General features: G+C 34.0%; 1 protein-coding gene across 1 annotated transcript; it reads right to left on the bottom strand.

Moving 5' to 3' along the window:
* Positions 1 to 39: 39 nt before the first annotated feature.
* On the bottom strand, positions 40 to 27910 carry LOC115970883 (cleavage and polyadenylation specificity factor subunit 1). Its single transcript, XM_031090503.1, has 25 exons — positions 27209 to 27910; positions 26015 to 26168; positions 24532 to 24667; positions 23714 to 23859; positions 23449 to 23544; positions 23168 to 23220; positions 21646 to 21777; positions 20064 to 20115; positions 19815 to 19934; positions 19351 to 19485; positions 18398 to 18526; positions 17749 to 17826; positions 16655 to 16795; positions 15774 to 15868; positions 13966 to 14174; positions 10358 to 11142; positions 9190 to 9270; positions 9023 to 9088; positions 8840 to 8917; positions 7772 to 8002; positions 7459 to 7590; positions 7128 to 7304; positions 4150 to 4335; positions 1970 to 2355; positions 40 to 684 (listed from the first exon to the last, which is right to left on the bottom strand). Exons 1-25 carry the CDS (start codon positions 27700 to 27702, stop codon positions 570 to 572), a joined length of 4407 nt encoding a protein of 1468 aa, XP_030946363.1. The 5' UTR covers positions 27703 to 27910; the 3' UTR covers positions 40 to 569.

Below are 27910 nucleotides of genomic sequence, written 5' to 3'. Positions count from 1 at the left end.
AATTTGATCTCAAATCTAATATTTTCTTAGCACATAACATAAACAGCATTATTAATTGACAGTTCTCATTAATGGAAACAATGTCCAATCATTGGTTGTGACAAGAGTTTAATGGTATATACCACATTAATGTACAACAATGAAGCAACTGTCTTTTGCTTCCTTCACCCTTCTACAATGTACAACATTGGCATTTGACGGTTTAATGCTACATAATTAAGCAACTTATATTTCTTCCTTTCCCCTCCCAATCTCCTCACTTCAATGTTAAAACATTTTTAAGCGACAATTCTCGTTATGTGAAACTAGTGCCCAGTCTATGCTTGGAGCATCAATTCAACAGCATATCATATTTGATGCATAACAATGAAGCAACAACCTTTTTTGCTGCCTTGCTCCCTCCTTTTTCTCCATTGTTAACTACAGATAAGGCTGATTCAACTGAGCCCTTAAAAATGGCCATGCAATTGCTGTAATGAACATGGCTGAATATTACAAAGTGTTTAATTCAGGCTGCCCAAGCATTCAAGGGAATCCTTACTCCCATAACCCCTTCAGATTGGCTGAAATCACAAGAAGCTCGTTCCCAAAGAGAGGTCAGTCAAATTTGAGAGAATTTGTGAACGAGTTGTTCCAATCTGATTGGCAATTTCAAGCTGTTCCTCCAATGGAAGCATCTCATAACTGGAAATGGGAAAACACAAAAAGAAATAGTTGAGCACTCAACATCGCTCAGTATTATATCTACTCAATAGTGTACTCTTACTTTAACCTTGACAAAAGAAGATAGTTGGCTAACACCCATTCTTGGACACAAGACAGATAAATAGTTAAGATAATAGAAAGGGATTAAAGAGGTTCTACAGAGAACACACATGGACTTGGGCTGTAATTGAGCCTATCTGAGTGTTAAAAGTTCAAGATGACTCATTTAATTTTATTTTGAGCATAAGCCAAGCTCTAACTATTCAACTAGATTACATGTTCAAGCCTTGTTCATTTTATTGTCAAACAAGCTCAAGCTTGTTCACGAGCTACTAGGTTAACTTATTCTTTTCTCATATATAGTAAACACCACGACTAAATTTTTAACCCCTACTCAAATATAGGCTAATAATTAATAACTAAATTATTCAAGTTAATTAGATAGAATGATTTTGTCTATGAACTTGTAAAATTAGATCACCAACCTTGTAATGTTAAAAATTATTGCATTGTTTGCAGGCACTTTGTTTGATCGGTCTCATGCTTGATTGTCTTGTGCTTGAGGATTCATGTCTAGTGATTCCATTCTGATGTTAATAGATTCTATCTCCTCTTATACATAATTTCTTTCATTTTGCATGAAATAGTCCTTTTTTAATAAAATTATTCTTATTTATAAATAAAATATATTAAAAATTATATAGAATTTTTATTACGACATGATCTATTTATTTTATCAATAAATTATAAATAATAATTTGATATCCTATGAATTTGTTTACAAACCTACACAATCTAATATTAAGTGTATATAAGTATATTTTTACACATGAACACATATAAACATGTAAAATTACATATACTTAAATCTAGTTTCAAACTCGTGAGTTTGTTCATGAGCACATTATTATGTTAGAGCTTGTCTCGTTTAATAGTTGATCCTAAATTTGGACTCGAGCTTGGTTCGTTTGCTAAATAAATGACTAAAAACAAGTTTTTTCCCAAACCAACTTTGAATTGTTTATTAACAGTTTGGTTCATTTACAACCCTGATATATATAGAGATACAAAGAAAGTCCTAAGGTCATGATAACATCTTGTTATTTCACAAGATTTCTTCTGATATTTCTGAAATTGGAAAAAAGATTATTAGATTTTCTGGGCCTCTCCCAAGACTGAAGATATAGACAAGATCCTCATATTTCATTAGAGAGTAGATCTAACCTTAAGCCATAAAAAATATTTGAAGGAAAACAAAACTTACTGGCATAGCAGCTCACAGTCAACTATGCTATCAGGGCCAGGCCGATGAGCCTTTCCATTTGAGCGAAACTGGCGGAAAGATTTTGGATTTAGGCCAGCAACATGGGCAACAGCGTCAACAAGTTTTCTTTGTAATGACTGTAGCCTACGAAATGTGAGCTCATCAAGAGGTGCAATACAACCAATGCTGCCATCCAGGGTACCAAATAATAAAGCAAAGCGATTGGTTTTATCTGAGCCTGGAGCTGCACCAGTTCGATCAGATGAAGCAGAAAGCATCTGCAACCGCAAGAACTTAGTTACATGAGCACCAACATGGAACTCAGCCCTTGAAAGAAGCTTCTGTCCCTTCCAACTCTCTGACATCTTTGGTGCATAATAAAATATCTGTTTGGCACAGAAAAAATTCAAACTTAAGAGTCAATATTTCACTAACTGCATTATTGAAGTCAACCTTTTTGATTTATGAGTATCCAAAAAATAAATAAAAAAAAGGGAAGGGGGGGGGGGGGGGGGCTTAGAAAGGCAAATAGAAGTCATAAATAAAAGTAATTTTACACATAAAGACTCAGACAAACTATACTAAAATCTGAGAAAACAAATCAATGTTATTCATGAATCTGAAAAGCAGGAAATTCTTATTTCCATTCTGCTTCTCTCTCTTGTTATAAGTGTCTACAGGTGTGCCCCTGAGTTTATGAGGTGCAAATGCAGCCATTCCATTTCATGCACGTTACCAAATAATGGAATTCCAACTGCAGGCTGAGTGATTTATCAAAATGAAAGGGAAACAATTAAGGGGCCGATTTGTGGGAGTTCTGATTTCAGATTTGACGCTTATTCTATTTCAGTATGTTAGGTGTGCTTAGGAAATTTCTATGTAGGCCAACTAAAGTCAGGTTCTATTTTCTTCTGGCTTTGTCCAGATTTTCTCTGATCTTATTTCTTTGCCACAGTCTGGGCTTAGATGTGTTTGATCAGGATTTTATTTTATGTTGTTAGCAACTTGAAGCCCAAATTCTTTAGGGTTTAGTCATCTAGGTCAATATGTAAATGCTGTAACAGAGGTAGCCAATCTTGGAGCCCAAATTCTTTAGGGTTTAGTATTCTCTTTTACTTCATCATCAGAGTTCCAGTTTGGAACCCCATTACATGTTTAAGAGTCAAGCTTAATGACTTATTACCATTGTTTTACTGTTAACTTTCCCCTTTTCCAGATTTTTTTATTGGTAAGTTGCATATGCACTTAGTAGGTCTTGAACCCGCAATTTCAACATTCACCATGTAACTACAGGGGCCCAGGGAGAGGAGATGCCATTGGCATTCGTTCTTGGGACGCTTATGCACCAAATCAAATTTCAATTTCGCCTTGAAGTTTAGGGGGGAAAGACTATAGACTAAAAAATATTTAAAAACCTTTTACCCACAAAAATTTCATGCCAAAAACTCTATAATGGAAGCAGAAATTGTGAACAATGACTTTGAAAGGTCCAGGTGCCAAAATCAAATGTAATTGTCAGAGAGAAAACACAATATCTCAGAAAACATATTCCACAGAATTTATTCTTGCAAAAAAATTGACAATGATATTGAAAGTGCAAGGACAAATGATTTTCAGGGTCTTGGGTTTTGGGATGCAAGAATAATTCAGGAAGAAGAGATGAAAAAAATGGATTAGTAAGAAAGAGATACAGGAAGCCAAAGTGACGCAGATCCTATAAAGTACAGGTATAAAAATCAACCGAAGAGAACTGAAAGAACAACGTACTTTGTCAAATAATTTGAACAATGTATCACTAACTATATGCATGGTGACTCAATGGATTGAGAGGGCAGAATTCACAAGTCAACAATCAACCATAAAGTACAGGTATAAAAATCAACCTGACGCATTTTCTCCCTCAGCATATAGCCTCAAATTCAACCTTATGACAATCAAACCATCTGGGCTAAATTTGATCACCTAGACTCCATGCTAACTCTCAAACTTCATCCTACCCAATATTGTTTTAATACATGAAAGAAAAAAAAAAAAAAATCTCGTGACATGTAGTCAGTCCATTTCAAAGAAATATTTCATTGAATTAAAATAAAGTTGTATTATGTCAATAACAAATTTTTAATATTGTCACCATAGATCTAGCAAAGTATCAACAGTATTGCACAAACAATGGTGCTAACCTGAATGTTCTTCTGATCATCTGAAACTGTGAGGCTCAAGGTACTTCCATCAATTAAAAACTCGGTTGCAAAACAATCAAGGGAGCCAAAATCCTTAGCTAATAAGCTAAGTTGAGCTCCTTGTTCCTTCCAGCTAAGAAAGTATATGCTTTTGTGAATGTCACCAAGGAGGATAAAATTCTTGACCTGTAACAAGATTAAAGCATTGAGAAAAAGAAAAGAATGTATTACCAAGAAGCTAATATATGCTCAGAAAAGTGTAGAGAGAGGGGACCATATGCATTAACACTATCCTGGCTTTTGGAGGGAGAAGAGCTATAGGTCCTTTGAAGGAGTGGAGCTGCAATCACCTAAGTTAACTTTATAATTTTTTTTTTTAAACCAACCTAAGTTGACTCTTGATTTCAGTCTTCCCTTCCTTCTCGTATAGTAGCTCCATTCTTCTCTTTTTTTTCTTTTTCTTTTTTTCTTTTTTTTTTTTTTTTGAGAGGTGGAGTAGAAGATTCTCTTAACCCTGATCTGATGCACTTTTACCTTGTTAATATCTCTTGATTCTCTTGTATAGTTCCTATGCATTGTGATCATGCCAGAATTTTCATTCTCCATGAGTCTTCTATGTTTCAGGACATGTATATATATTTATCTGGTTCATTTTTTTTTTTCTTTATTTCCTTTGGCATCTTCTGTCACACCATGAAACTATGGGAGAGAGTGATTGAATTACGACAGTATACAATAATATCCAATAATCAAATTGGTTTTAGGCCAAGGAGGTCTAATGGAGAAATATAGAAAAGCCCGTAAGATCTCCATATAGTTTTTATTGACATAAATAAAACATGATAGAGTACCTACAGAGGTTATATAGTAGGCTTTAGAAAAGGTAAGAATTCCTCTAAAATATATTAAGGTGATTAAGCATATGTACGATGAAGTTGTAACTAGTGTAAGAACAAGTGCAAGCACTACAAGTGATTTTTCTATCACAATAGTTTAGCATCAAGGATCAGGTTAAATCTCACATCTCTTTCCACTGGTTATCGATGAACTTACTAGACCCAATTCGCGATGAAGTCCCTTTGATGGTGGAACCATAATGTGGTTAGAGAAGCAATATCCTCTTTTGGAAGCCTAAGGTTAAGGCAAAGCCCAAGAATTAGTGTCCATGGTAATTAGTTTCTGATATTCTCTTTTATGTTTTATTTGGTTATTCTAGAGTCAATGGCATTTTGGTAATTCTGTAATTTTGGGTATGGATCATAGTTGATGTGTCTTTATGTGTGGGCTTTAGTTCAATTCATTTAGGGTTTTGATTTACTAGTAAAAGTAAATGTCCTGATTCAACAAATTAGGAGGAGGGAGTCGAACCTTGGTTCTCCTTGTAAAGGAGACCAAACAATGCCAATGAACTACAAGACTCTTGGCAGTTCAACTAGGAGAAGCTAAGATTTAGAATCTATACAAGGGTCTTATTGTACTCAAACAAGGAGGAGTTGATCAATAAAATATTAAGTTCTGAGTATTAAGATACGCTGACCTTATTATTCTTTTTCCTACCTTTCTCTTCTCTATGTTCTTCTCTTTCTTCGATATTGCTCACAGTACTGTACACAGATTGTGATGAATTTGATTTACATTTCTTCTTAGATTTTTTAAATCCTAAATCAAATATTTTCTCTGACCTTTCAAAAACCTAAAACTCACATAATTTCTCTATTAAACAGCCATTAAAAACTCATCAAATCTTGGCCAATTTTAACTCCTAACCCTTTAATTTATAACTCTAAACCTCAGATCCACAAATCCTCCTAAACCTTAACCAAACACAAGCACACATAGACAAATTCCCTAATTTGTCCTACATCGCCCTTGGTGTATGCTTTTTGCATACAATATAGTTTTAGTGAATGAAACTAGACACCTAATCAAAGCCAAGTTGGAAATTTGGAGGAATGGTTTAGAATCTAAAGGCTTTTAGTAAAGAAGAAATAAAGATGAAATTGTAAAACTTGACAGTTTAGATATACCAGACAGTAAGTGTTTTCAATATTCTAGATCAATAAAAGGATGGAGAGATTGAACAAGATGTGAATCATTTAACAAGATGGATGATAAGGAGAAGTACATCAAGAGTAGTGGCTATTGTAAAATACTTATTAAGTCAAAGGGAAAGCTTTACAAGATTGCTGTAAGACCAACCATGCTATATTGTACTTAATATTCGGCTATTAAAAAGCAACATATTTATAAAATAAGAATAGCTGAAATGTAAGATGAATAAGTGGAAATACAATAAAATAAAAGATTAAAAAATCAAGAAATTTGTTTAAATTATGGCAGATGTGAAACTCATGTTTTTACGTACTTTATATGTTGGATGACTTCCTTAAGTGGTCATTCAGCCTCTAGTTTATAGGACTTCATGGATAGCTGTACTTTTCTTGTTCTTTGATGCGCCTATAATATATATCCCATATACTGTGTGGTGTTTTTTTGACACGAATAAAATTTACTTATTTTAAAATAAAAAAAATGAAATTTGTTTAAAGATAAGGGTCACTCATTATGGACAAACGAGGGACAATCACTTGACATGATTTGTTCATGTGCAAAGTAGAAAAATTAATACATTAGTGAAGAAGGGTGATTTGATTCAAGTAAAGGGAACAAAAAAAGGGTAAACGAATACCTAAAATAACACTAGTAGAAATAGTAAAAAAGGACAAGTTAATTATAGAATGGATAAGGGCCAATCTCAAAAGGTTTAAAGCTTTTGTTGCATCTTCTGATTGGTATTCTTTATTTTATGTCTTTTTTTTTCACCTAAAAAGCAATTCTTGAGAACATCTAGGCATTGCAAAACCTTACCATTTGCATACCATACCACTCAGAAACAGAAGAGTCAAGAACTGATATCTAGGTTTTTCATGTAAAAGAATAAGTAAAAGAGATATAGACATTGAAGAAATAACACATACAATATTTAAGCTGACGACATATAATGGAGGAGCATCAAAAAAAGCAACGCCATTCAACTCAGTACCAGTCCACTTGTGTAAAATAATTTTAGGACCAGAAGCTATCAACAGATGGCCTTGAAGAGAGGCTAAAGCAGATATAGCACCCTTCAATTCCTTTGAGTAAACCTCTGAAACCTGAAAAGTAAAGCTTTAATTATTAAACCAGATATAACAGCAATAATACAATACGGGTTAAAAGTAATGAAATTTTTTTAAAAGATGAGATTTTATGGGTTAAAAATGCAACACATAAACTAGACTTGAATCCAACAAATACAGGTCTATATACCAAGTTTTGAGGATTATCAGTATTTTTCCCAACAGAAAATAAAAGCACACGTCCTCTTGCAGCAACATCTTCCCCTTGCACATAGCCAGTCCCAATGGCCAAAAGTGTTTCATTCTCTTTAGTGGTTGTATTCTGGAAATAAGAAGATGGATAAGTAAAATATTATTTTCTAGACCAAATGAAGAGACAAGGTTATACGGACACCAATCTATTTTCTGAAATTTCACATAATATCTCATCCACCTCTCTCCCAAAACAAAGAAGGCAAAAGAATATAGGGAAAAAGAATCAGTTGGATGAATAAGCAACTAACCAACAGGGTAACCACTCGCACGGTTAGAGCATTTTCAGAACTCTGCATTGGAATTGTAGCTTTAGTTTGCCAAGGGCCACCAGACTTTTCTGGTTCCAGAATGCGGACCTCGAATTCATCTAAAGTGTAAGTTTGGTGCAGTTCATCAGAACCCAAATTAAGATTTTCAACCTGATGGCCAACTTCTTGATCAACCAGAGTTGAAAGAACTTGATTCAATGACTTATGAACCTGATCAGATTAAATACATTTGAAATTACTGCTTAAAATAAGCTCCACAAATACAAATTAATTTGATTATTATTAAGCAAAATAAGCAGAAAAATAAAATAATGCAATTACATTGAGCATCCTGACACTGAAAATAAGAATTTAGTTAGCCATATTTTTAACTGGAAGAGAGATCATAGCAGACATCTTAGCAAAGAAAATTCCAGATATTTCTAAGTTATAAACAAGCTTGTCTTTTCAGTATACAAACAATTTGTTTGTCTTTTCAGTATGTAAGAAAAGATTGCATTGAATTGGAATTTAAAATACTCAAAAGGCATCAGAATTTGATGGACAAAAATAGAAAACTGATTAAGAAAACTTATGTAAAAGAAAGAAGAAAAAGGAAAGGAAATGCAATTGTGAGCATATTGTTAGATGCAACATAATCTATATGCCAGACATGATGCCTCTCTTTTCTTTTCTTGACTTTTAACACGAAGCAAAATGCCATATTATTGCCAACAATGACTAAAAGAGAAACCCATAAACAATCCCTTTCAGCAACTCAATGTCTAAATGAAGTGAACAACATTTCACTTTATAATGACAGCCAGATTTTATTTTGGTAGTACGATTAGGAAGAAGAGCAAAAAGACATGCAAATTGATAAATGACTAATTGCAAGCTTAATTTCAGGAGAAAAATTGTCTCCTATCACATATAGAAACTAAAGGGCATCATTGACAAGTGAGATAACTTACATGCATTAATGCATACTCAAGCTTGTAAATATTCAAACATAAGAATATATATATATATATATATATATTTATGAAAAGATAAAATTATACTCACAGGAACTGAAACTATAAGAGGGTATAAATTCTTCTCAGCGAGGTAAGTGACCTGATGCGGAGTGCCTTTTAGTGGAATCTAACCAAAAGATGAAAATTATGTCAATTGCAAAAGTGTTAAATATACATAAATTTGACTTTATATGAACGAAAGTTGATAAAAGGGAAGAAAATATGGACACACCTTTTGTACTGGCCAATAGTTGTCATAGCTTGATACTGATGGCAGTTGGCAAATTTTCAAAATACCCTAGAAAGAATAAACATAAAAGTACCATATTAGAATGTCTAAAGCTAATTTTGAAAAAAAAAAAAAAACATCCAGAGAAAGGATGTGTAATATTTTCATACCTGTGATGTAACGTATATGAGCCCATGATTGCAATTCACATTGTGAAGAACAGTGAAGGCAACTATAGATCCATCACAAAGCTACGAACAAAAATAGAACTTAATAAGAAAAATAAAACAATAACACACAAAATTTTCACACCAAAAGTTAAGAGACAACTATTTCTTTGTGGTCTGAAATCAGTGCAATGACAGAGGAGACAAATTCATAAGTAAATTTTCAGCAATGTCAAATGATATAGCAACATTTAGGCAAAATACAGTATAATGAAAACTCAATAGCTGACAATTTTCTTTTATTAGTAACAAACGTGGACTATTTTTAAGTTCATTCCCCAAGAAATTAAGATTTCATACATCTCTCTGAAGATCAGTATCATATTAAAATGGCCAAAGATTCAACCCAAAGTTGAATGAATGAGTACCAAGTTTTCTTTTGACATCACAATAAAATACATAGACCTGCACTAAGTAAATCCAATCACCAAGCACCAAATGATATCCAAAAGTTCACTTTTAAGACTAAAAAAAACCATTAACAATAACAACACATAATCTGAACATTTCTGCATGCTTCTAAACGAACTAGTCCAAACACTGAAAGCAGATAAAAACAGATACAGAAGAAAAAACAGCACTTAGATTGCCTCATAGCCTCATTTATATTCTCAAGATTAAATCTTTCCTTCTCCACTCTTTGCTGGATTGGAGTTCTGTTTTTAATACTTTTCCATGTTCTAATTTTTTAGATATGCTTGATCATTGTCATTTATGAGCTTGATGTACTGCTATCCATGTACACCTCCGGTGTACCAGGGTATTTTGATTAATGAACTTTCATTATTTATCAAAAAAACATATATATATATATATATATATATATATAAATAAGCCTAAGAATAATAATCCTGAAGATAGAATGAAAGACTTATATGTGAAGAAGGAAAATGATGAGAGACCGAGCATAAATTTCATTAAATAATAAATACCAAATGCTATGTGAAACTTTGAAAAACTGTGGTTTAACCACACTCAAGGGATAAATTCACTGAAATTTACCCAAATATCATATTTGTATTATTATCCAATATTTAACCATGATGCATGTAATTCTTCAAGTTGGCCACAACTATTACCCTCTCAGTAGGAAGAGAACCAGATATCTTACCTGTGGATGAACTCGAAGCCGTTCTCTGAATACCATAAACCACGCTGGTCTTGATCCAGAAAGAAACAAGCCTTGGTGGCCACCAATATTCTTGAAAATGGTAATTCTTTGGCATGGTGATTCACTTGATGTCTCCTCCCTTGCATAAGTGTCCAAGGGGACACGCACAAATCTCAAATTTCTAAGCCTAGAAGCACTAATGCTGCTTAGACCACCAGAATTTTGTACAGAAACTGAACTATCAATTTTAGATGTATTCTCTACGCCTTCATATAAGTAAGCATGGTAGCAAAGAATAGTTCCATCGGTCAATATCCCAAAAAGGAAAGGGCGGCTATACTGTCCTGCCCATCTATGCATGGCCAACTCAACAACCTTCATGTTCTGTGAACTTTCTTTCCTGCCTTGGCCAATCACTTCTTCAGAACTTTTGTTTGTCACTTCAACATCTTTGGCTTGCTCTTGCATAAAGGAATCAACAAGGAGGGTCTTTCCAGACATAAACTTATCCGCAGAAAAAACACAATTAAAACTAGGCACATCAAAAATTTCAAGTGCACCATTTTCATAACAAACAACACAATATATATCACCCTGATCATGTGGTGCACCATCAGCCCCATCAATGGCCTCACTTATGCCTGTAGAAAGCCATGCATCAGTACTTGTTTTCCGGAGCCATGGCTCAGGTCCTTTATCATGATACAGCGTACAGGCAGATACTGATTTCTTTAAGATCTCAAAAGAAGATGGAGTGTATATGGAAATCATGCAAGTAGAAGGATCTGCACATGAAAAACGCAACCAGAAAATCAAATAAAATAAAATGTGATCAAGAGTAAAAAGAATTTGAAATATACTGCAGATGTTTATAAGCTTTGTCCCATAAATGAATGCAGATATAGAAACTTCTAACTTTCCAGGTTTGAACAGCAACCAGGCAGCATTGACACCAGTTCATGGTGTTAATACAACAAAAGTAAACCCCCAACTCAACCAATAAAGGAAGGGGGGAAGGGCGGAACAAAAAAAAACAAACAAAAACCCTGAAGTTCAACACGGAATGAGATTATTTCTGATGCATGTCTGACATAAGGACATTTTAGCCTAAAGTCAGATTTCTGCAAGTCAACTTTCCAACTTAGTAATCCAAATATTGAATGAAGTGACAGACATCAAAGTCAATGGTCAGACTTCACATCAATTTTTTTATGAGTAATAAAATATTTTATTGATGAGAAAGAACTACCTTGTGTATTCAAGATTTATATATAAGGTAGCCTAAATAATTACAAAATAGATATTACAATAAAAATGTAATGAAAAACATCATCCGCCAGAACACAAAGGTTTCCACGTCCTCAAGTGTACACTGATTTCTAGTGTGTATTTGAGTTCAAAATGGTCAAAAACCCTACATAAAATGATCAGCAGATTTCTAGTGTAATTAACACAAGGATTAGAATATTGGTATTGCCTTTCCCATCAACTTAAGATTTTGAGGTCAGTAGTAATTTACCATGATATCAAAGCAAAGCAAGTAGTCATGAGTTAAAGCCTTCTCTCTACTTTGCTTCCCATTTAAAAAGTAAAAAATTCCATGTGTTGGCCCCATCTATTGAGTGAGAATCTAAGCCCACAATTGAGAAGGAGTGTGAGAATAATGATTAAGTGATTAATTCCAATGTTGCATGGGTACCGACAAGGGTACGGGTACAGGGATATAGCATTTCTTGAAAAATTAGGATACGACACGTTGGGGATACGGCAATTAATTTATTAATAATTATTTTAGGTATATTTTATATATTTTTGGACATAATTTATGTTTATTTTAGATTTTAAAACAAAGTAACAACAATAAAATGTTTGAAAACATATCTAAAATCAATTTAAAGGCAAATCTAAAGTTAATTGATAAACATAAATTCTTCTTACTATAAAAATAAACTAAAATAAAATTTAAAACTATATATGGCTTTTTTTAAGAATAAAAATTATATATAAGGCTGAAACATCATAAATATAAAAGTATATTAGGCTGATGCTTTGTAATGTTTATATTCAACTTTCAATATCCATTGATGCCATGACGACGGTGCTGTCTTTTAGGAAAAATAAATAAATGTACTCCTAGGGTATTTTAACAGACAGCTGGACTTTTATTACCAGTAGTCTAGTAGTATGGTACTACAACTATCTACTCTTCTAGTTCAAAAAACTTTTAACTTTCCCATTTCAATTTTTAGTCACAATGTCACATCATCACATGGTAAGGCACACAGAATAAGAGATGCACATAAAACAAAACAAGAAATAGAAGAAAATAACTAGAGAATGGAAAAATTAAACTCGGAAGAAAGGGTAGACGAAAGAAGGAGAAGCAGGAGTGGGGAAGACAATGATGCGGTGGGGACCTAAGTCGACCTGTGGTGACCTGCGGCGATCTATGGAAATCTGCGGCAGTACCTGTAAGTCACTTATTTCGACTCAAAATCTCTTTCTTTTCCTCTTCTTTTTTCCTTTTTCTTTTTTCCCTCCTGTGTCTGGGATGTACCCAGCCATGTCACAACCATGTCCTGTCCATACCCGTGATAAATAAAAAATGAAAGTATTTTTCATTTGCTGGGTGTGTATCAGATACATTTGCACCTGTACCAGATATGTGTTGGACACGAATACTTTGGCAATTTTTCTGTATCCGTGCTACCCAGGTTAATTCACCCTTTCCTATCAGCTTAAGCTTTTGGGATATGTGATTGTTTATCAACATGAAGGAACTAAATATATAGAAGCAAATCAACAATGCCATGTTTACTATTCGCTCTGTTTAAAGTCAAGTAACTCCTCCCTAAAGGCCATATTTTGCTTTAGCAAATATATGATGAAGTCCAATTCCCAAGGAAACCAACCACAAATTCTGCCATAGAAACTGCATCATAGCCGAGTTTTTCATAATCATAATTCATTTGAGCCCACTAAGTGTATGTTTGGATAATGCTGAAAAGCACTTTTCAGCTGTGTCCTACGTTCTCCAATAGGTCCTGTGCACTGTTCATGAGACCCGCAAGTACTTTTTTCAGCAAAAACAACTTCAAAATTGGGTCCCATGACACTATTTACACATTTAAAAATTATTTTGCTGCAGTATTTTCAGTTTTCAACAATAAACGGTATCCAAACACACCCTAAGAAATTTTTCAACTTTCTAACACAATCCTCTAACGCAGATATTATGATGATAGAGAGAAGCCTTTACAGACCAACATAGCATGCCAGGTAACAAATGTGTTGTTACAAAAGCTACACAAACTATAACCATGAATATAATAAATTAATCAGGAATTTTAACTAAAATAGTTTCCCCAAAACATTACTTTATTTAATTTGATCTTCAAGAAATCATCAATGAGACACATGAAGAAGAAATTAAATAAAAAAGATAAGGGCTATATCATCGAACATAAAGTGCAAATGCCATGACAAATACTTTTAATAATGAACTTATATTTTATGCTACAAAGATTGGAGCTACACACAGAATCATTTAAACATAAAAAGTATTCATCAGTACTGTTACTAAGGACTTGAGACATGACAAATCATACCTCCAACAAGGAGCCGGATACTTCCATCAGTCATGCACAGTAATACATACGGGTCAGCAATAGAAACAGACAACACTGTGGAACTCTCAGAACCAGATCCAGACCCAGAACCAGATTCAGAGTTTGGAGCTCCAAAGTTTAGCTCTTGAGTCATAAAAGAACCATCTAAAACTCGAGCACCACGTTCAAAGACCTGGACAACTCGACGCCTGGAAGAGGAAAGTAAATGTGAAGCAGAAAATTCAGAGTTCTCCCCATATAAATTCACACCAAAGATCACATAATTACCCTTAATGAACCAGGAAACAAACCCACAGAGAGTGCATCGCAGTAGACTGCAGACGGAGCAAATAGCAACGCCATTAATTTGATAGTAATTATAAATGAAAAAAAAAAAATTTCTAATAGCACTACAGCACAAGTCAAACCCCTTGACATTGTCGAATAGAACGAAGGCAACTTGCAGGCTTTTGATACAACCTTTTTTTTTACAGTAGCAGTGTAGCACCTCATACACATGAATACCAACCTACAACCTACACTCACTGTACTACATGGAGTATATGCAAGTCTAGAGGAGGTATCTCATGCATCAAATATATGCATCCTCCATCTCACAACGTATGGGTCTCACACGGCTGCGGACCTCACAAACTATAAAAAGGAGAACGCATATATCCGATGCATGAGATAATTATTGGTAAGACTGATGGCAAAGTAACTGTAGCACTATAATAATTAGGTCATTGATTCCCACTTCCTGTAAATCTCTCTTCTTTTCTTCAAACTTTAAATTTAAAACAAAGGAGCCATAATCAGTTTCTCTCTCTCTCTCTCTCTCTCTCTCTCTCTCTACACACACATATATATTATATATATTAAACTTTTCATTTCCAAATAGTTTCTTTTCATTTATATTTGTTGTGCTAAATTTCAGATTTGACAGATGGCCTATATTAACTTAATTTCCAAAACAGATTAATCGCACACACCAAAAAAAAAAAAAAATTTGACTGTGTCCTGCATAATTCTAGCTATGCCAAATATTTTTTTTCTCTATAATTTTTTTAATAAATTTCATCCAATATCAAATGGAAAAAATTTACGTTATACAATTGATCCTGCATATGGCATGGCATTATTGCTAGTTAATCATTTAACAATAGACAACAATTGGTATAGGCAATCTATCTATCAAGAAATAAAACCATTTTTTCACTTTTGAAGCAGGTCATCACATGACAAGATTGGCAACTAACGTCACTGTTTAGAAGATCATTACTGAGAGTTAAATGAACTTCAGCATAACTTGAGATAAAAGAACAGTAAAATAAAATAACTGGTATTAACAACAGAACAATTTAAGAAATTAGGGGGAAAAATACAATTCAATATTACAATAGAGAGCAGAATAGTACAAAAATTATGGGGCGAAGAGAACTGATTAACTGAATTGCAATGATAGGCATAATCCAGGAGTTAAAAATATGGAACTAGCAAAAATTATGGGGTAAAAATTGAAACGAAACAATTAACTGAATTGCAATTATAGGAATAATCCAGGAGTTAAAAGTACAGAACTATTGACAATTACAAACCAAGTGGATGAACCAACTACTAAACCCAAAACTCAAAGAAAATTATAAGAAACACATTAATGATAGTATGGAACAACATTTGTGCATGTCTGTCTGTGTGTGGGTGTGCATAAAGAGAATCAAACCACAAACCAGGAAGATATGAACAGGTCAGGCAAGGTGATAAAATTCCAAAGGATAGAATTACCTAAAAATATTACATACACTCACCTTCCAAATAAATTCCCTGCAGCAACTGTTCTTCCTTGCACAAAATAATCAACACTTTCAGTTACTTCAGTAAGAAGATCAGCTGTTTCAAGTACCTACTAATAAAAACAGGCCAACATCATTATAGAGAAACAAATTGTGACATGGACCACATCATATGAAAATTAGAAAGTGATTAACACTCCAAACCACACCACCAACCACCCCCCCCCCCCAAAAAAAAAAAAATAGTACTTGTATGTGTGCACCTTTTTTTTTTTCTGGGAAAAATGATATGCCTCATAGAGGCAATCAAGAGAAGGGTACAGCTAGCTGACCCATATATTTGTATGTGTGTGTGTGTGAATGTGTTGTCAGCTACAGCCTGTTCATCAATTTATTTTCTCTTTTGTTATGATATTAAGATTAACACCCAGATAATTAGAGCTCATTGGCAACAATCCTACAGTTTCTATTCTTAATTAGGCTACTCAGTTCGCTCCAATACCTTACGTGGCTTCTTTTATTATTAATGGATCCACTACAAATTAGAGCAACATTAAAAATTAAAAACAACACATACAGTGGGAAGGAGTTTGATATTTAAAAACTGCTCATGTAAACTACAAAGACTTCATTTATTGTTAATATGTTAATATGACACTGTTCCACAATAGGGAAAGGGACAAAAATAAATAAATAATAAAGTTCTGTGACCATAGGATAACAAAGAACAGATGTACAATGCACTCAGATATTGCTCAGACATAAATTATCATAACCACGTTCAGAGACAGAAAAACTACAATAAGAAAAAGGCACAGTTCAACCACATAGACAAAATGTATAATTTTCTTGCAAAAATGTTCAACTTCTGTTTAATACAAAGCAAATGAGATTACCATTGTACGAGCCTCAAGACTAATAATCAGATATGCATGATACTCATTCTCATCAGCAGCCATTTTAGAAAAATCTGCATTATGACCACGAGCATTCTTGTGGTAGACAGTCCAAATTCCTTTGCAACCTGGTAGTTCAACCTACAAAAAGGGATGGGTATGCATCACCATATGGAAAAGACCAACAGCTTTCAAGAACACCAAAAATTTACTTCTTATCAAAAAATGCATAAGCATGCCATAAACATATAAACAGTAACACATTAAGACAGTTACAACTTGTTGATTTTGAGGGTTACTAAACCAAACCAGTTAACAATTCCATAGGACCAAAAGTAAATTGATTGCTTGTAAAACAAAGCAATAATCTTCAAACATCATTATTTTAAAAAGAAAATAACATGATTGAAGGTTCCATGGTGGGAACCAAACCTGTTAACAATAATGTCATCCATATGACTAAAAGTAAATTGAGTGCTTGTAAAGCAAAGTAATAATCTTCAAACATGATTAATTTAAAAAGACAACAGCATGATTAAAGGTTCCACGGTGGGAATTAATTTTGTTTGGTGTCCTGATGAAAGCATTATAGTCAATCAAAATATGCAACAATTTATCCAGGGAAATTGACAATGTGACATCAACAAAAAGGTCCTTAAAGCACAATAGTCAAGAAATAAGGACATGGCCATATACACTATCATCCTGAAACCCGTTCTAAAATGGATCTGCACATAAATATTACTAATTCTATAAATTTTACACAGTCACAGTCACAATGACTGCTATAATAATAGGTGAAAGAGTCAAAATAATACAAATAATTTATAGTTTTTATCACATATCAAAAAGACACACACACACACACACACACACATATATATATATATATTTTAAAGGCTATTTAATTCTATCAATACAGCTGGTTATGTTTGAAGGTGCAATGATTTGCAGTAATCTGATTAACCAAATTGTTTCAGTGCTTAATCTTTAAAAAGGGGACTCTAGGATTCATCAATAACAAGCAGCAAGACATAAAATTCCTAAATCTTATATCAAGGAAAATATAATAGAAATTCAGAGAAAGGGCAAACCTCAGTAATCATTTCTGGGCGAATTGACTGTCGAAGAACACAGAGAGCACCATTCTTTCCATGACCAGAACAGCACACCTGAAAATTTATCTCTAAGGTAAATATAAACTTCCAGATAGTAAGACCAGAAATGATAAAAAGTTCTTGCTCTTTAGACCAATTATCATTTGAAAAAATCTATGAATAAATAAAAGACTTTTCCTTTTTCTCTCTGTTCGTCTTTTCCAAATGGTAGGTTGAAGACTTTTCTCTCTGTTTTTCCTTTTTTTTTATCTATTTGTTGCTAGGTTGAAGCCTTGTCAAGCAATAAAACCAAGACAACAAATTCCACAAAAGAAGCACAGCTAAACTTCATCTTTTTAGTTTTCTTTTGCTTGCTAAGATTTGGATATAAACCTACCCTACACAATCCAACCCAACCCCAGCTGTTACCACTTAAGCCAAAGTCCAAGGGGATAAAAAGTAGTTGTAAAACATGCTAAAATTTAATGCCCACAAGGCATGATTCTTCTTCTACCACTCCTCTTATTCATTTATATTATCAATTTATTATGTTTTTTATTTATTTATTATTTATCATTTGTGTAAGGGCCTGTACCACATCAATCATCCAAAGGGCAGAAGTTGTGACCTAACTCACAAAACTGACCAGTTCATAGTTACTTTGTTTGGCAAGTCCAGTTGCATTTGCATCCGCATTCATCCTTAAACCATATGAGAAGTCCTTCAAGGGACCAACATTAATCAATGAATCCCTCACAGCAAACGAGAAGGTTTTCTGCAGGCATTATGAAAAGAAAATCATTACATAATATTATATGTATATATCCATGTATTTAATTATAATTGCAATTGAGTTGTGAAAATGAAGATATTTGCAATCTACAACCAACAATTTGTCAATCCAACTAGACAAATATAAATTAATCACTATTAATCAAATTTCTAATAATTCTGGAATAAAAAAATAAAAAAAAAATCCTAGAAATTGCAGATAATAGGAGCTTAATTTCTTTAACATATACAGGGAATAGTGATAAAAAGTTCAACAATATTTTGATGGTGGTACAACTACGGTTAATTATACAAGTTAGAAGTGCATAAACTTTTTTGTTGGGGAGTAAGGTGTACACATACACATGATGGAGTCTTAGTGGTTGGGAAAAGCACCATAGTTTTAGATAATTTTCCTTACCAATGAGCTATAGGTCAGCTGGTACTTCCTACACTCATAATAGCAGTATGGATGGTGAGGTTGTGGGTTCAAGACCCACTGAGTGCATGTGTAACTTACCAATCAAAAAAAAGTTTTAGATAATCTAATTAGAAAGAATAGGCAAATCCATTGAGTTCCATAGGCAGATGGAAACATGAGAAAGTCTTCTCTATGATTGGGAAAATTAGCCACCATTTTTAGATACCAGCATCTGTTCTTATAGATGCTTAAATTGCTGTGGAGGTGTCTTATATCTGCTGTTTTAGATCACTCTTTTCGTACCAAGGAACTCCCTCTTTATCTTTACATAAAAACTCTCCAAATGTAATTACTAGGCAGAAAAGAACGGAAAAAAGGCCTTCAGAGTTGACAGAGTGGTAAACAACCTGTGCTGAATCTGCATTATTTGGAGCTGACGCATATAAGGAGAGCTCCTCACCACTAATCATATCTTGCAAAGCATCAGAAGATGACATTCGCAATCGCTTCACTTGAGGGGAATCACCTTCAATATCTCCAACCTGCAAAGATGATGTAAGCTGAAAATTTCTCCTCAATTTGACTTTAACAATTATAGAAAAATAATCACACACACACAAAAAAAAATAAAAATAAAAATAAGAGAAAGATGAAACTTTATTTGATGATATCAATGAACAACAAAATTTGCTGTAAAGATATAGTGAAATGTATTGTAAATTTGTAATATTTCATTACTCATCAAGTGATATGATAAAGACACAAAGATTAAGCTGTACAATCAAATTACAGTGCCAAAGAAATCATATGGTTATACTAAAACGTATTACAACTAAGTAGCAAAGAGAAGTTAACGACTTCCATTACAAACCTCTTCCTTTAGACCAGATGACAGCATCGAGCCACCCAATCCACAAGTAAATTGCACAAGTAAACTGTCTCCCAACCGACTTCCCAGAAAAAATAATGAATTCCCAATTGTTGTAATCCCCTATATAAAAATAAACAAATGGTAGTTTCCCAGAACAGCTGTTACTAAGCATTAGAAAAATAAAACCAATGCAAGATAGATCAATGCTAAAAGACATTAGCCCGAAAAACACTAAAATATGCAACCAACCGATGTAAGCACTGAAGCTTTAGATTTTGAAAGATCAAGTCTCTGAACAACCCTGCAAATTAAAAACAGAATCTTCCAAATTATATGGAGAAGAACATAATGTAAATATAGGATTATTACTTTGCAGTCCAATGATGTTACATAGGGGAACTATTCAGGCATAGTGCAAGCATTATTCCAGAGCTTTACAGGAACAAAATGGAGCAAACATATTGGATCAGAAATACATACATTCATTTCATCTACATACATATTTTTTTATAGGTATCTCAACTATAGAAAAAACCTCAACGAAAGGTAATATAAATCGCCAATACCATCGTACATATACCCCTGTTCACCACATAAAAGTGATACAATGCACTATCCGAACCAAAAATAATTATAAAATACTACTATGCCAAAAAAAATATTATTGATAAGTTCAATAGTTTATTGAAATAAAGGAAAAAATCAAGCACATAGGACATGGAAAAAGTTCCCCCAGAAGAATTACATTTAAAAGTTCACAAAATCACGAAAGTACAAAAGAGAAGTGGGGGAGGTGAAAGGAACACTGCCCTTTGCAGACATCCAATCACACATGACCTCAAGAACAGAGGCTAAAACACAAGTAAGCCAGTGCACAACAATGCCAATTAAAGTCCAACCATACCAAACATAAAATATTGACAAATAAGCACTTATACTAAATTTTGGAGAAAAAAGTAAAAATATTAAACTACTTCTCAATGATCTTGAAACATTAAATTAGTTGATGAGATGAATGATTAACAAATAAAACTTTGATAATGAAGTCTCAACTTTTAAATTAGGCACTTATCTAGAGCATCAACTACCAAATATCTAATTATAAAACGAATTGCTTTCTTCATAGAGACATCCCAAAATACATGATCACTTTCCAAATGGGGAAGGTCTTTCTTACTTCTTCAATTTCCTATGGTACCCTTATCTTTTTTTAAAAGCAAACAAGATCTTCTTAAAAGTGATGTCACTTCTAATATAAAGTAAGGAACATTTTATGAATCAGTATATTTTTACTTTTTTATTAATAATAGTAACATTTCAAACCAAGACATATAACTTTAGCCAAAGTGAATCAATATTAATAAAAATCAAAGTTGAAACAATTTCAAATAAAAAGGCACAAGTTTCCAAAACTACTCTCTAAAATGACACCAACAACAAAGGGTACTTACTTTTTAAATTAAGTAAAAGGTAATTTAGAAAACTCATTAATATTGTGTCCATTGACTTTTCAAAGAGAACCATATTTTGGGACATCCCAAATTGGAAGAGGACCAGCAATATAGGATGCAGGGAATATAAGAATAATGCAACGCTGCAGAAGTCACCAACCAATACCAAGTCTAATCAAATACATCAATTTGTACAAGTCACCCATTTTGGTATCTGTTAATTAGATATAAAAATTCTTAAGTATGGTGAAAAAACTACCCATATTATCTACCCAGCCATATACGAACATTGAAAACAAAAAAATAAGTAGCAAGATCTTGTCTTCTTCTGAAGACAATTGTAACAAGCAAACAAGTTAAAAAAATATACGGTAACCTACCGGCCATCATAAACAAGGTTCAGCAAAAGCAGCTCCCCAGTTTTTGTTGACAGCAAGGCCACATCAGTCAATAACCAAGTTGTGTTGGCAGCATCAAGCTCCACGCTGAAACTTGATCTAGGCATTTCCTGACTGAAATAAAATGTACTTTAAAAGTGAGGAAAATGCTTTGAATTTAAGTCAACCAAGGGGAATTAAAATCAAATTATATGCCTTCTAAGCGATTACTACAAATATGACAACCAATAAATCTGAGACAAAGGGAGAAAAAAATAGGTAAGGAAAAAGACAACATATTATATTTTAAGGGAGATAATAAATAGTGATGACTCGTGAAAATTATACCAAATATATTTTGCATGTTTTATAAACTAAGTATACAATATAAAAGTATGCAATGAAAGTATATAACAAGGGTGTGATATGAAATAACTAGATATCAAAAATTTAACAATAATTTGTGACAAAATTGCCATCTTCTCTACCCAAAGCCATACAGTAAGAGTATATATTATACCCAACTAATTAATTGGTCTGTTGAGCAATAATTCATCAAGGAACCCAACATTTGATCTCCTATAGATTACAACTATTATAATGACAGAAATTAACAAAGAATGAGGTAAGGAACAAAATTGGATATAATACTCCTTGATGAGGAAGTTTAATTCTAGAAAGTTTGGTGATTGATTTTAGGTGTTTAAGGGCTAGGGGATTTAGGTTTAGCAAGGGAAATAAGATGGTTTAGATGTAGAGTGATGATTCTTGAATAGAAATGAGACTAGGGTTTAATTAGAAAAAGAACTGATATTAGTAAGATCATAAAAGAAGACTGGAGGATTTTTTTTTTTTCTGATCCAAAGTAGCTCTCTTTCGGTCCCATATCGCCACAGCCATTGCCCTAACCGTGTCGCTGGCTGACTCTACAAGCAGTATGGTTTTGAATGGTGAATATGAATTAATTGTGATTGTTAAGGGGGGTGGTGAGCAGCGTAAGATCCTCCATTCAATAAAAAGAAAAATAATAAAGAGATCCTCCATTCATATTCAATTGTCCATTTAGTCTGTGATCATACTCTTCATTTCTAATCGGATTGCTTTAATGACACTACTCCCCTAATATACTTCTCCACGAAGAATGCATAGGAAGATGGGTCAAGACATAATGACATATTGGCCCAAAAATGTCAGTTTTGAATGGTATTAGACAGAAGTTATAATGTTTGCCATTTAGATCAGCTCTAACACTAATTGGGTTCCAAAGAGAGCTACAATGTCTGATGGGTTTTTTCTATCCATATTTTGTTAGAGAAGGGGAATTTAAGACATGGGAACAATGACATGAAATGGACGCATAATTGATGTACCACAAGCAACATATTACCCAATTTAAAGATAAAAAAAATACATCTTTTTTTATAGAAGTAATTAGTGATGTTAGATATAACATATTAGATCTAACATGTATGTAATGAAATTAAATTAAATTTCAATTTAATACAAAGAGAGAGCATATTGTCACCTGTTGTCAACAGGAACAGCATAATTGTTCAAAGCCAATGCACATGAGGCTGACTGCACAAACATGAGACTAATGATTTAACATACAAATAGATGAACTTGTAGACATCAAATAACTTACAACACTATATGAAAGCACAGAAAGAAATTATAACAGTAATAATGCTAATCTTAATGGCAGTAACAAGAATGATGATTTTTTTTGGGGATAAGTACAGTGATGATGATCATGTTGGTGATAATAATGAAGCAGAAAGTAGCTATTATGCAACAAAATAATACCTGACTATGATAATGAATAGAATTTGCACCAATCACAAGAACACCACCAATAGGTGATGGGACCGCAAGTAGCTTGTATGCATCATGAGGGAGATTCTAACAAGAAGAAAAGAAAAGGAAAGGAAAACAAACGTTTAAACATAAGATGATTTTCCAAATACCAATTGCTAAAATCAAGATAATGATAGTCATATTTTCACCCCTGGTCAAATGCAACAAATTCACATTATATTTCATGGCCATTGGCTGTATAGAAAAAACTTACAACGGCTGACCATATGAGAGGATGCTGCTTCATTGTTGTGCTGATACTGAGTGCAGAAATCATGCAAGTATGGTGCTTCCATGAGACACGCCCAGCCCAAGTAAGCTCCCGCTCATGAAGGATTACCATCACAGGCTCAATATAACCTACAGTGTAATTACATCAAACTTTTAGAAATGTATTAATAGGACCACAACTCTTCAAATACTAAAGGCCAAACAACCTGCAATACAGGAGGGTATTGTAACCCCCTGCCTCCTCTAATCTTTCCTCTCATTCCCCACCCCCCCTCCCCCCCACCCCGCCCTTTTGTCCCCACTTCAAACATACCGATAATGAAATAAAGAGAAACTAAAGAATGCACTTGTATTGCCTTTGGTAGATTTACGAGAAATGGACAATAAACAAATAATAATGATTATGATGATAATTAATTGATTGATATAATGAATTCAAAAACAAAAACAAAACATTACCAACAATTGGAGATTTTAGAATGAAACTTCAAGGTTCCCATGATATTTAGATCAATCAAACATTAAAATTTAAACAACAAAGTCGCCATAAAATTTTAGAAAGTAAAAAATGCCATTGAATTTAGATCAATCAATTATTATTAAACCATTTTGGGGTGGGGGGGGGCTAAATCGTGCATTCTCAAACTGATGGCCAAGTCTGCATCCTCAATATTCTCTTTAATATTAAACATTAATAAGTGCACACTTTCAATGCTTAGGGAAAGTGAAAAAAAAAGTGGCTCATGGAAATTTCCAGCAAACAAATCTAAAACAAAAGGATAAATGCTAGGTAACGCTTACCGTGTACAAATATATAGTCTTTTACATGCTTCATGCCTAAATCTCGTAGATTAATTATGTATGAGGACTCAATTCGAGCAGAAACAGCACCTCCTGAACTTAAAGCATCGTCATCCCCAACTAAACCAGAACCAGCCTGACATAGCCAAAAGTTGGAAGATTAAAGCTAAAAATGCAGTAAAAAAGATAATCATAGAAATACATCAAAACGTAAAATGCAAAGTGCACATATACAAGTTTAAATATTTGCATAGAGGATGCCAGTTTTTGAAAGTTAATATGCCTTGATATTTAAATTTTTAATATTCCGAATTCCATTAAAGACACCAAAAGGACCAATCCTAGTCATCCATACCCTCAATTTCAGGAGAGGATATCTCATCAGACCATCCTCCCACAACATGTGGGAGCCACATGTTGTGAGAAGCCAGTCTCTTGAGACCATTTCATAAGATACTTTCTCCAATTCCAGACATTTTGCAAAATTACCTTGAACTCTTTGTGGGAACAAGATCTATATCAAAGTTAATTTTACTAGGTCAAAACAGGAAGGTGCAATCCACTAACCAGAATAGAAGGTACCCAGCCTATTTAGGTGAAAAGCTTCAAGTATTACTTGGCCTTACAATCTCAACAACACAAGCATAGTATTTATAATGCTACAATTAGGCATGTACTAGCAGAAAATAAGATGTAACACCCAGTGCTACATGTCATAATTGATGAACTACAATTGGGAATATGCATATAACACATGATAAGCAAAAAATTGATATTCTGGAAAAGCTATCTCAAGTAGCCAATCATACCCAAATGTACATAGACCTAAATATCAAAAGTTATATCCTGTACCTGCAACATTACAAAATCCGAGCATACCCAAAATCACAAATCACTTCTCAGCAAATATATAAGAGAACTGAAAACATGACTAATTGTCATGAATCTTTCTTACATTAAGCATCACTGCAAATTGTTCAAACAAATGATAAATGAAACTCACTGAGAAGATGTGCAAGATAAGTTGTGCCCAACATAAACTTAGGCTTCCAAGGGCAGACTCAGATATGTACTTAAATAATTCTATACAATATGAACACCAAATGATACAACAGGATGTGAATATGTAATTTAAACTTCATACAACATAAGATGCTGTCTATGACAGATATGATCCAAACAATTATTTCAATTACACATCAAATAATATTTTTTAAATTTTTACACATTGTGTGAGTCTGACATTATATCTTATCCTCCAGGATACCATGACCAAGTCAAACACTTGGAACTATGATACTACAAAGCCACACAAGCCAAATTTTAGAACAGTTGCTAAGCCAATAAGTTTCCCTTCCCAAAATTTCTTGAACTTAAAATGTAGAAATTAGAATTAATCTATAAATTAAACAATTCAATGTAAAACTACATGAGGATACAACTAGGATTTTTTAAGTTACAAAGAATAGGAGGCAATAAAGACCTGGGCTGCCTTAAGAATTATCATTTGCAACTCAAAAACAAGAACACCACCACACCTCCCTTGAGGATCAACCTTCACCAATGGGCCTCTTGCAAATGATTCTCTACCTCTTTTCAAATGAAGCCACTCGGGACCCTCAAAGCAATGCATAGAGCTGAAAGAAAGATAAAAATCTATGATTTATGATGATTTTCCACAGTTGCAAAACAGACTTTAAAATCATAATTGTGTACACAAATGTGTGCACAAACACACATGTATAAGTTCCAAAAATAGAAGTATAATATCTGCATCAAGAATGTCCTCATAAATCAAAAACAAAAAATTATCATTAGGAAAAGCATCACACTTATCTCAAAAGTATTTGGGATTTACCATTCTTGCTTGGGACTAATTATTTATTCATCAGCATCACCGTTGTTTGGGTCATATGCGTCTGACCTCAAAAAATGGTGCTGCTTTACATCAAGGTAAAGTAAGAGAGTCCAAGTAATAACTTTAGCCACCAACCACATATCACAAAGAGTACAAAAACTATATGCTAAGTCATAGTATTACAAGCATCCTTCATTATTTCTCTTTATGAGTGGTCTTTTGTATCAGGTAACTCTATTCACTCCTTCATTGAGTCAATTCATATATAGATGTATTTTCCCATTGTAATTATTTAGGCTACTTCGTGTTTATTTTCACGATACAGTCTCATTTCAATAATAGCATGTTCACCTATCAAAAAAAATATTATTATTAACTTTAGTAATGAAAAGTGTTTTTTTTTTTTTTTTTTTGGTTCGATAAATTCGATAATTACAAAGGGGGAGGGCTGACTTGAACCCTTAACGACTTTGTTAGAAACACCGGGAGGTGCCAGTTGAGCTACAAGCTCTTGGCTAATGAAAGTTTTTTATTGCATTACTTCTGGACCTCAGTATTCGAGAAAAGGATACTAGACATAAGTACACTTAAACTTAGATGCCACTGAGCTCATTGGCTTAAGTTCTGAATTATCAATGTGTGCAAGTTATGAAACCAATCTTAGTTCTTTACCTAGAAAAGCATGATATTTCATATGAAGTTAAGATAATCAACCCTCCAATAGTTCATTTGACAACTCTCACTATTAACAGTAAACCTAATTCCCAACCTATAACAAGTAACAACGAGAAATGCAGTTATTGTCGCAATTCAATTCACCTTGTACGAAGTCCATGGATCGAATCGTCGAATTCGAGAACAGAAATCTTCGCATCGCGAAAGGCTAAGATAATAGAGTCTCTTCTCCTAGAGCCATCGCCACCTCCAACGGTCAAAACCGCCATGCTTTCAACATTGGCGTGTAACCTATAATGACAAACGAGTTCCAGCGAGGCGCCGGCGAGGCCATCCATGAGGCCGCCGCGCATAGGTTCGACTGAAGCCCTGGCGGAGGAGTCCCTGGTGGCGGTGGCGGCCGCGTCTTCTTGGACTCGAACAATGTAGAGCTCGAGGACATTGGCGGCGGTGACGACGAGGTTAGGGATTGGGCCCAAGTCGTGGCGGCGCGGAGGCCAGTCGGCGTCGAGGCCGTCGGTGGAGGTGATCGGAGGGATGCGAGAAGTGAAGTCGGCGCGAGACTGGGTGATGAAGCCGGAACCGCAGGTCTCGATTCCAGTTGGATAGTGCATCATCTTGTAGGCGGCGTAGCTCATCTTTGAGAGACTAGGGTTTTCAGAAGGGAAACGACGACGTTGAGGAAGTGGAGGAGGAGAGAGTTCAGACTACAGAGGGTTTTACTTAGTTTTTAGGGTTTTTGAAATGAGGGAATTGAATGAAGTTTGTGTTTGGCGGGAGGAATACTTAGTTATAGACTGACCAGTGTGGAGTGAGTCAGTGAGATCGAGTGAAAAATAAAAAAAT

The sequence above is a fragment of the Quercus lobata genome, chromosome 12 (genome assembly GCF_001633185.2).
Source record: "Quercus lobata isolate SW786 chromosome 12, ValleyOak3.0 Primary Assembly, whole genome shotgun sequence".
Classification (NCBI taxonomy): Eukaryota; Viridiplantae; Streptophyta; class Magnoliopsida; order Fagales; family Fagaceae; genus Quercus; species Quercus lobata.
This window is presented reverse-complemented; position numbering and strand designations above follow the sequence as displayed.

What these genes read in the sequence shown, in the direction of transcription:
- LOC115970883 (XM_031090503.1), bottom strand. Translation starts at nt 27,702, where the DNA reads ATGAGCTACGCCGCCTACAAGATGATGCACTATCCAACTGGAATCGAG. An exon ending in TATCCGGCTCCTTGTTGGAG is followed by an intron (nt 11,143 to 13,965) that starts GTATGATTTGTC and finishes TTTCATGTGCAG; the next exon opens with ATCCTTCTACTTGCATGATT. An exon ending in TGCGAGTGGTTACCCTGTTG is followed by an intron (nt 7,591 to 7,771) that starts GTTAGTTGCTTA and finishes TCTTATTTCCAG; the next exon opens with AATACAACCACTAAAGAGAA.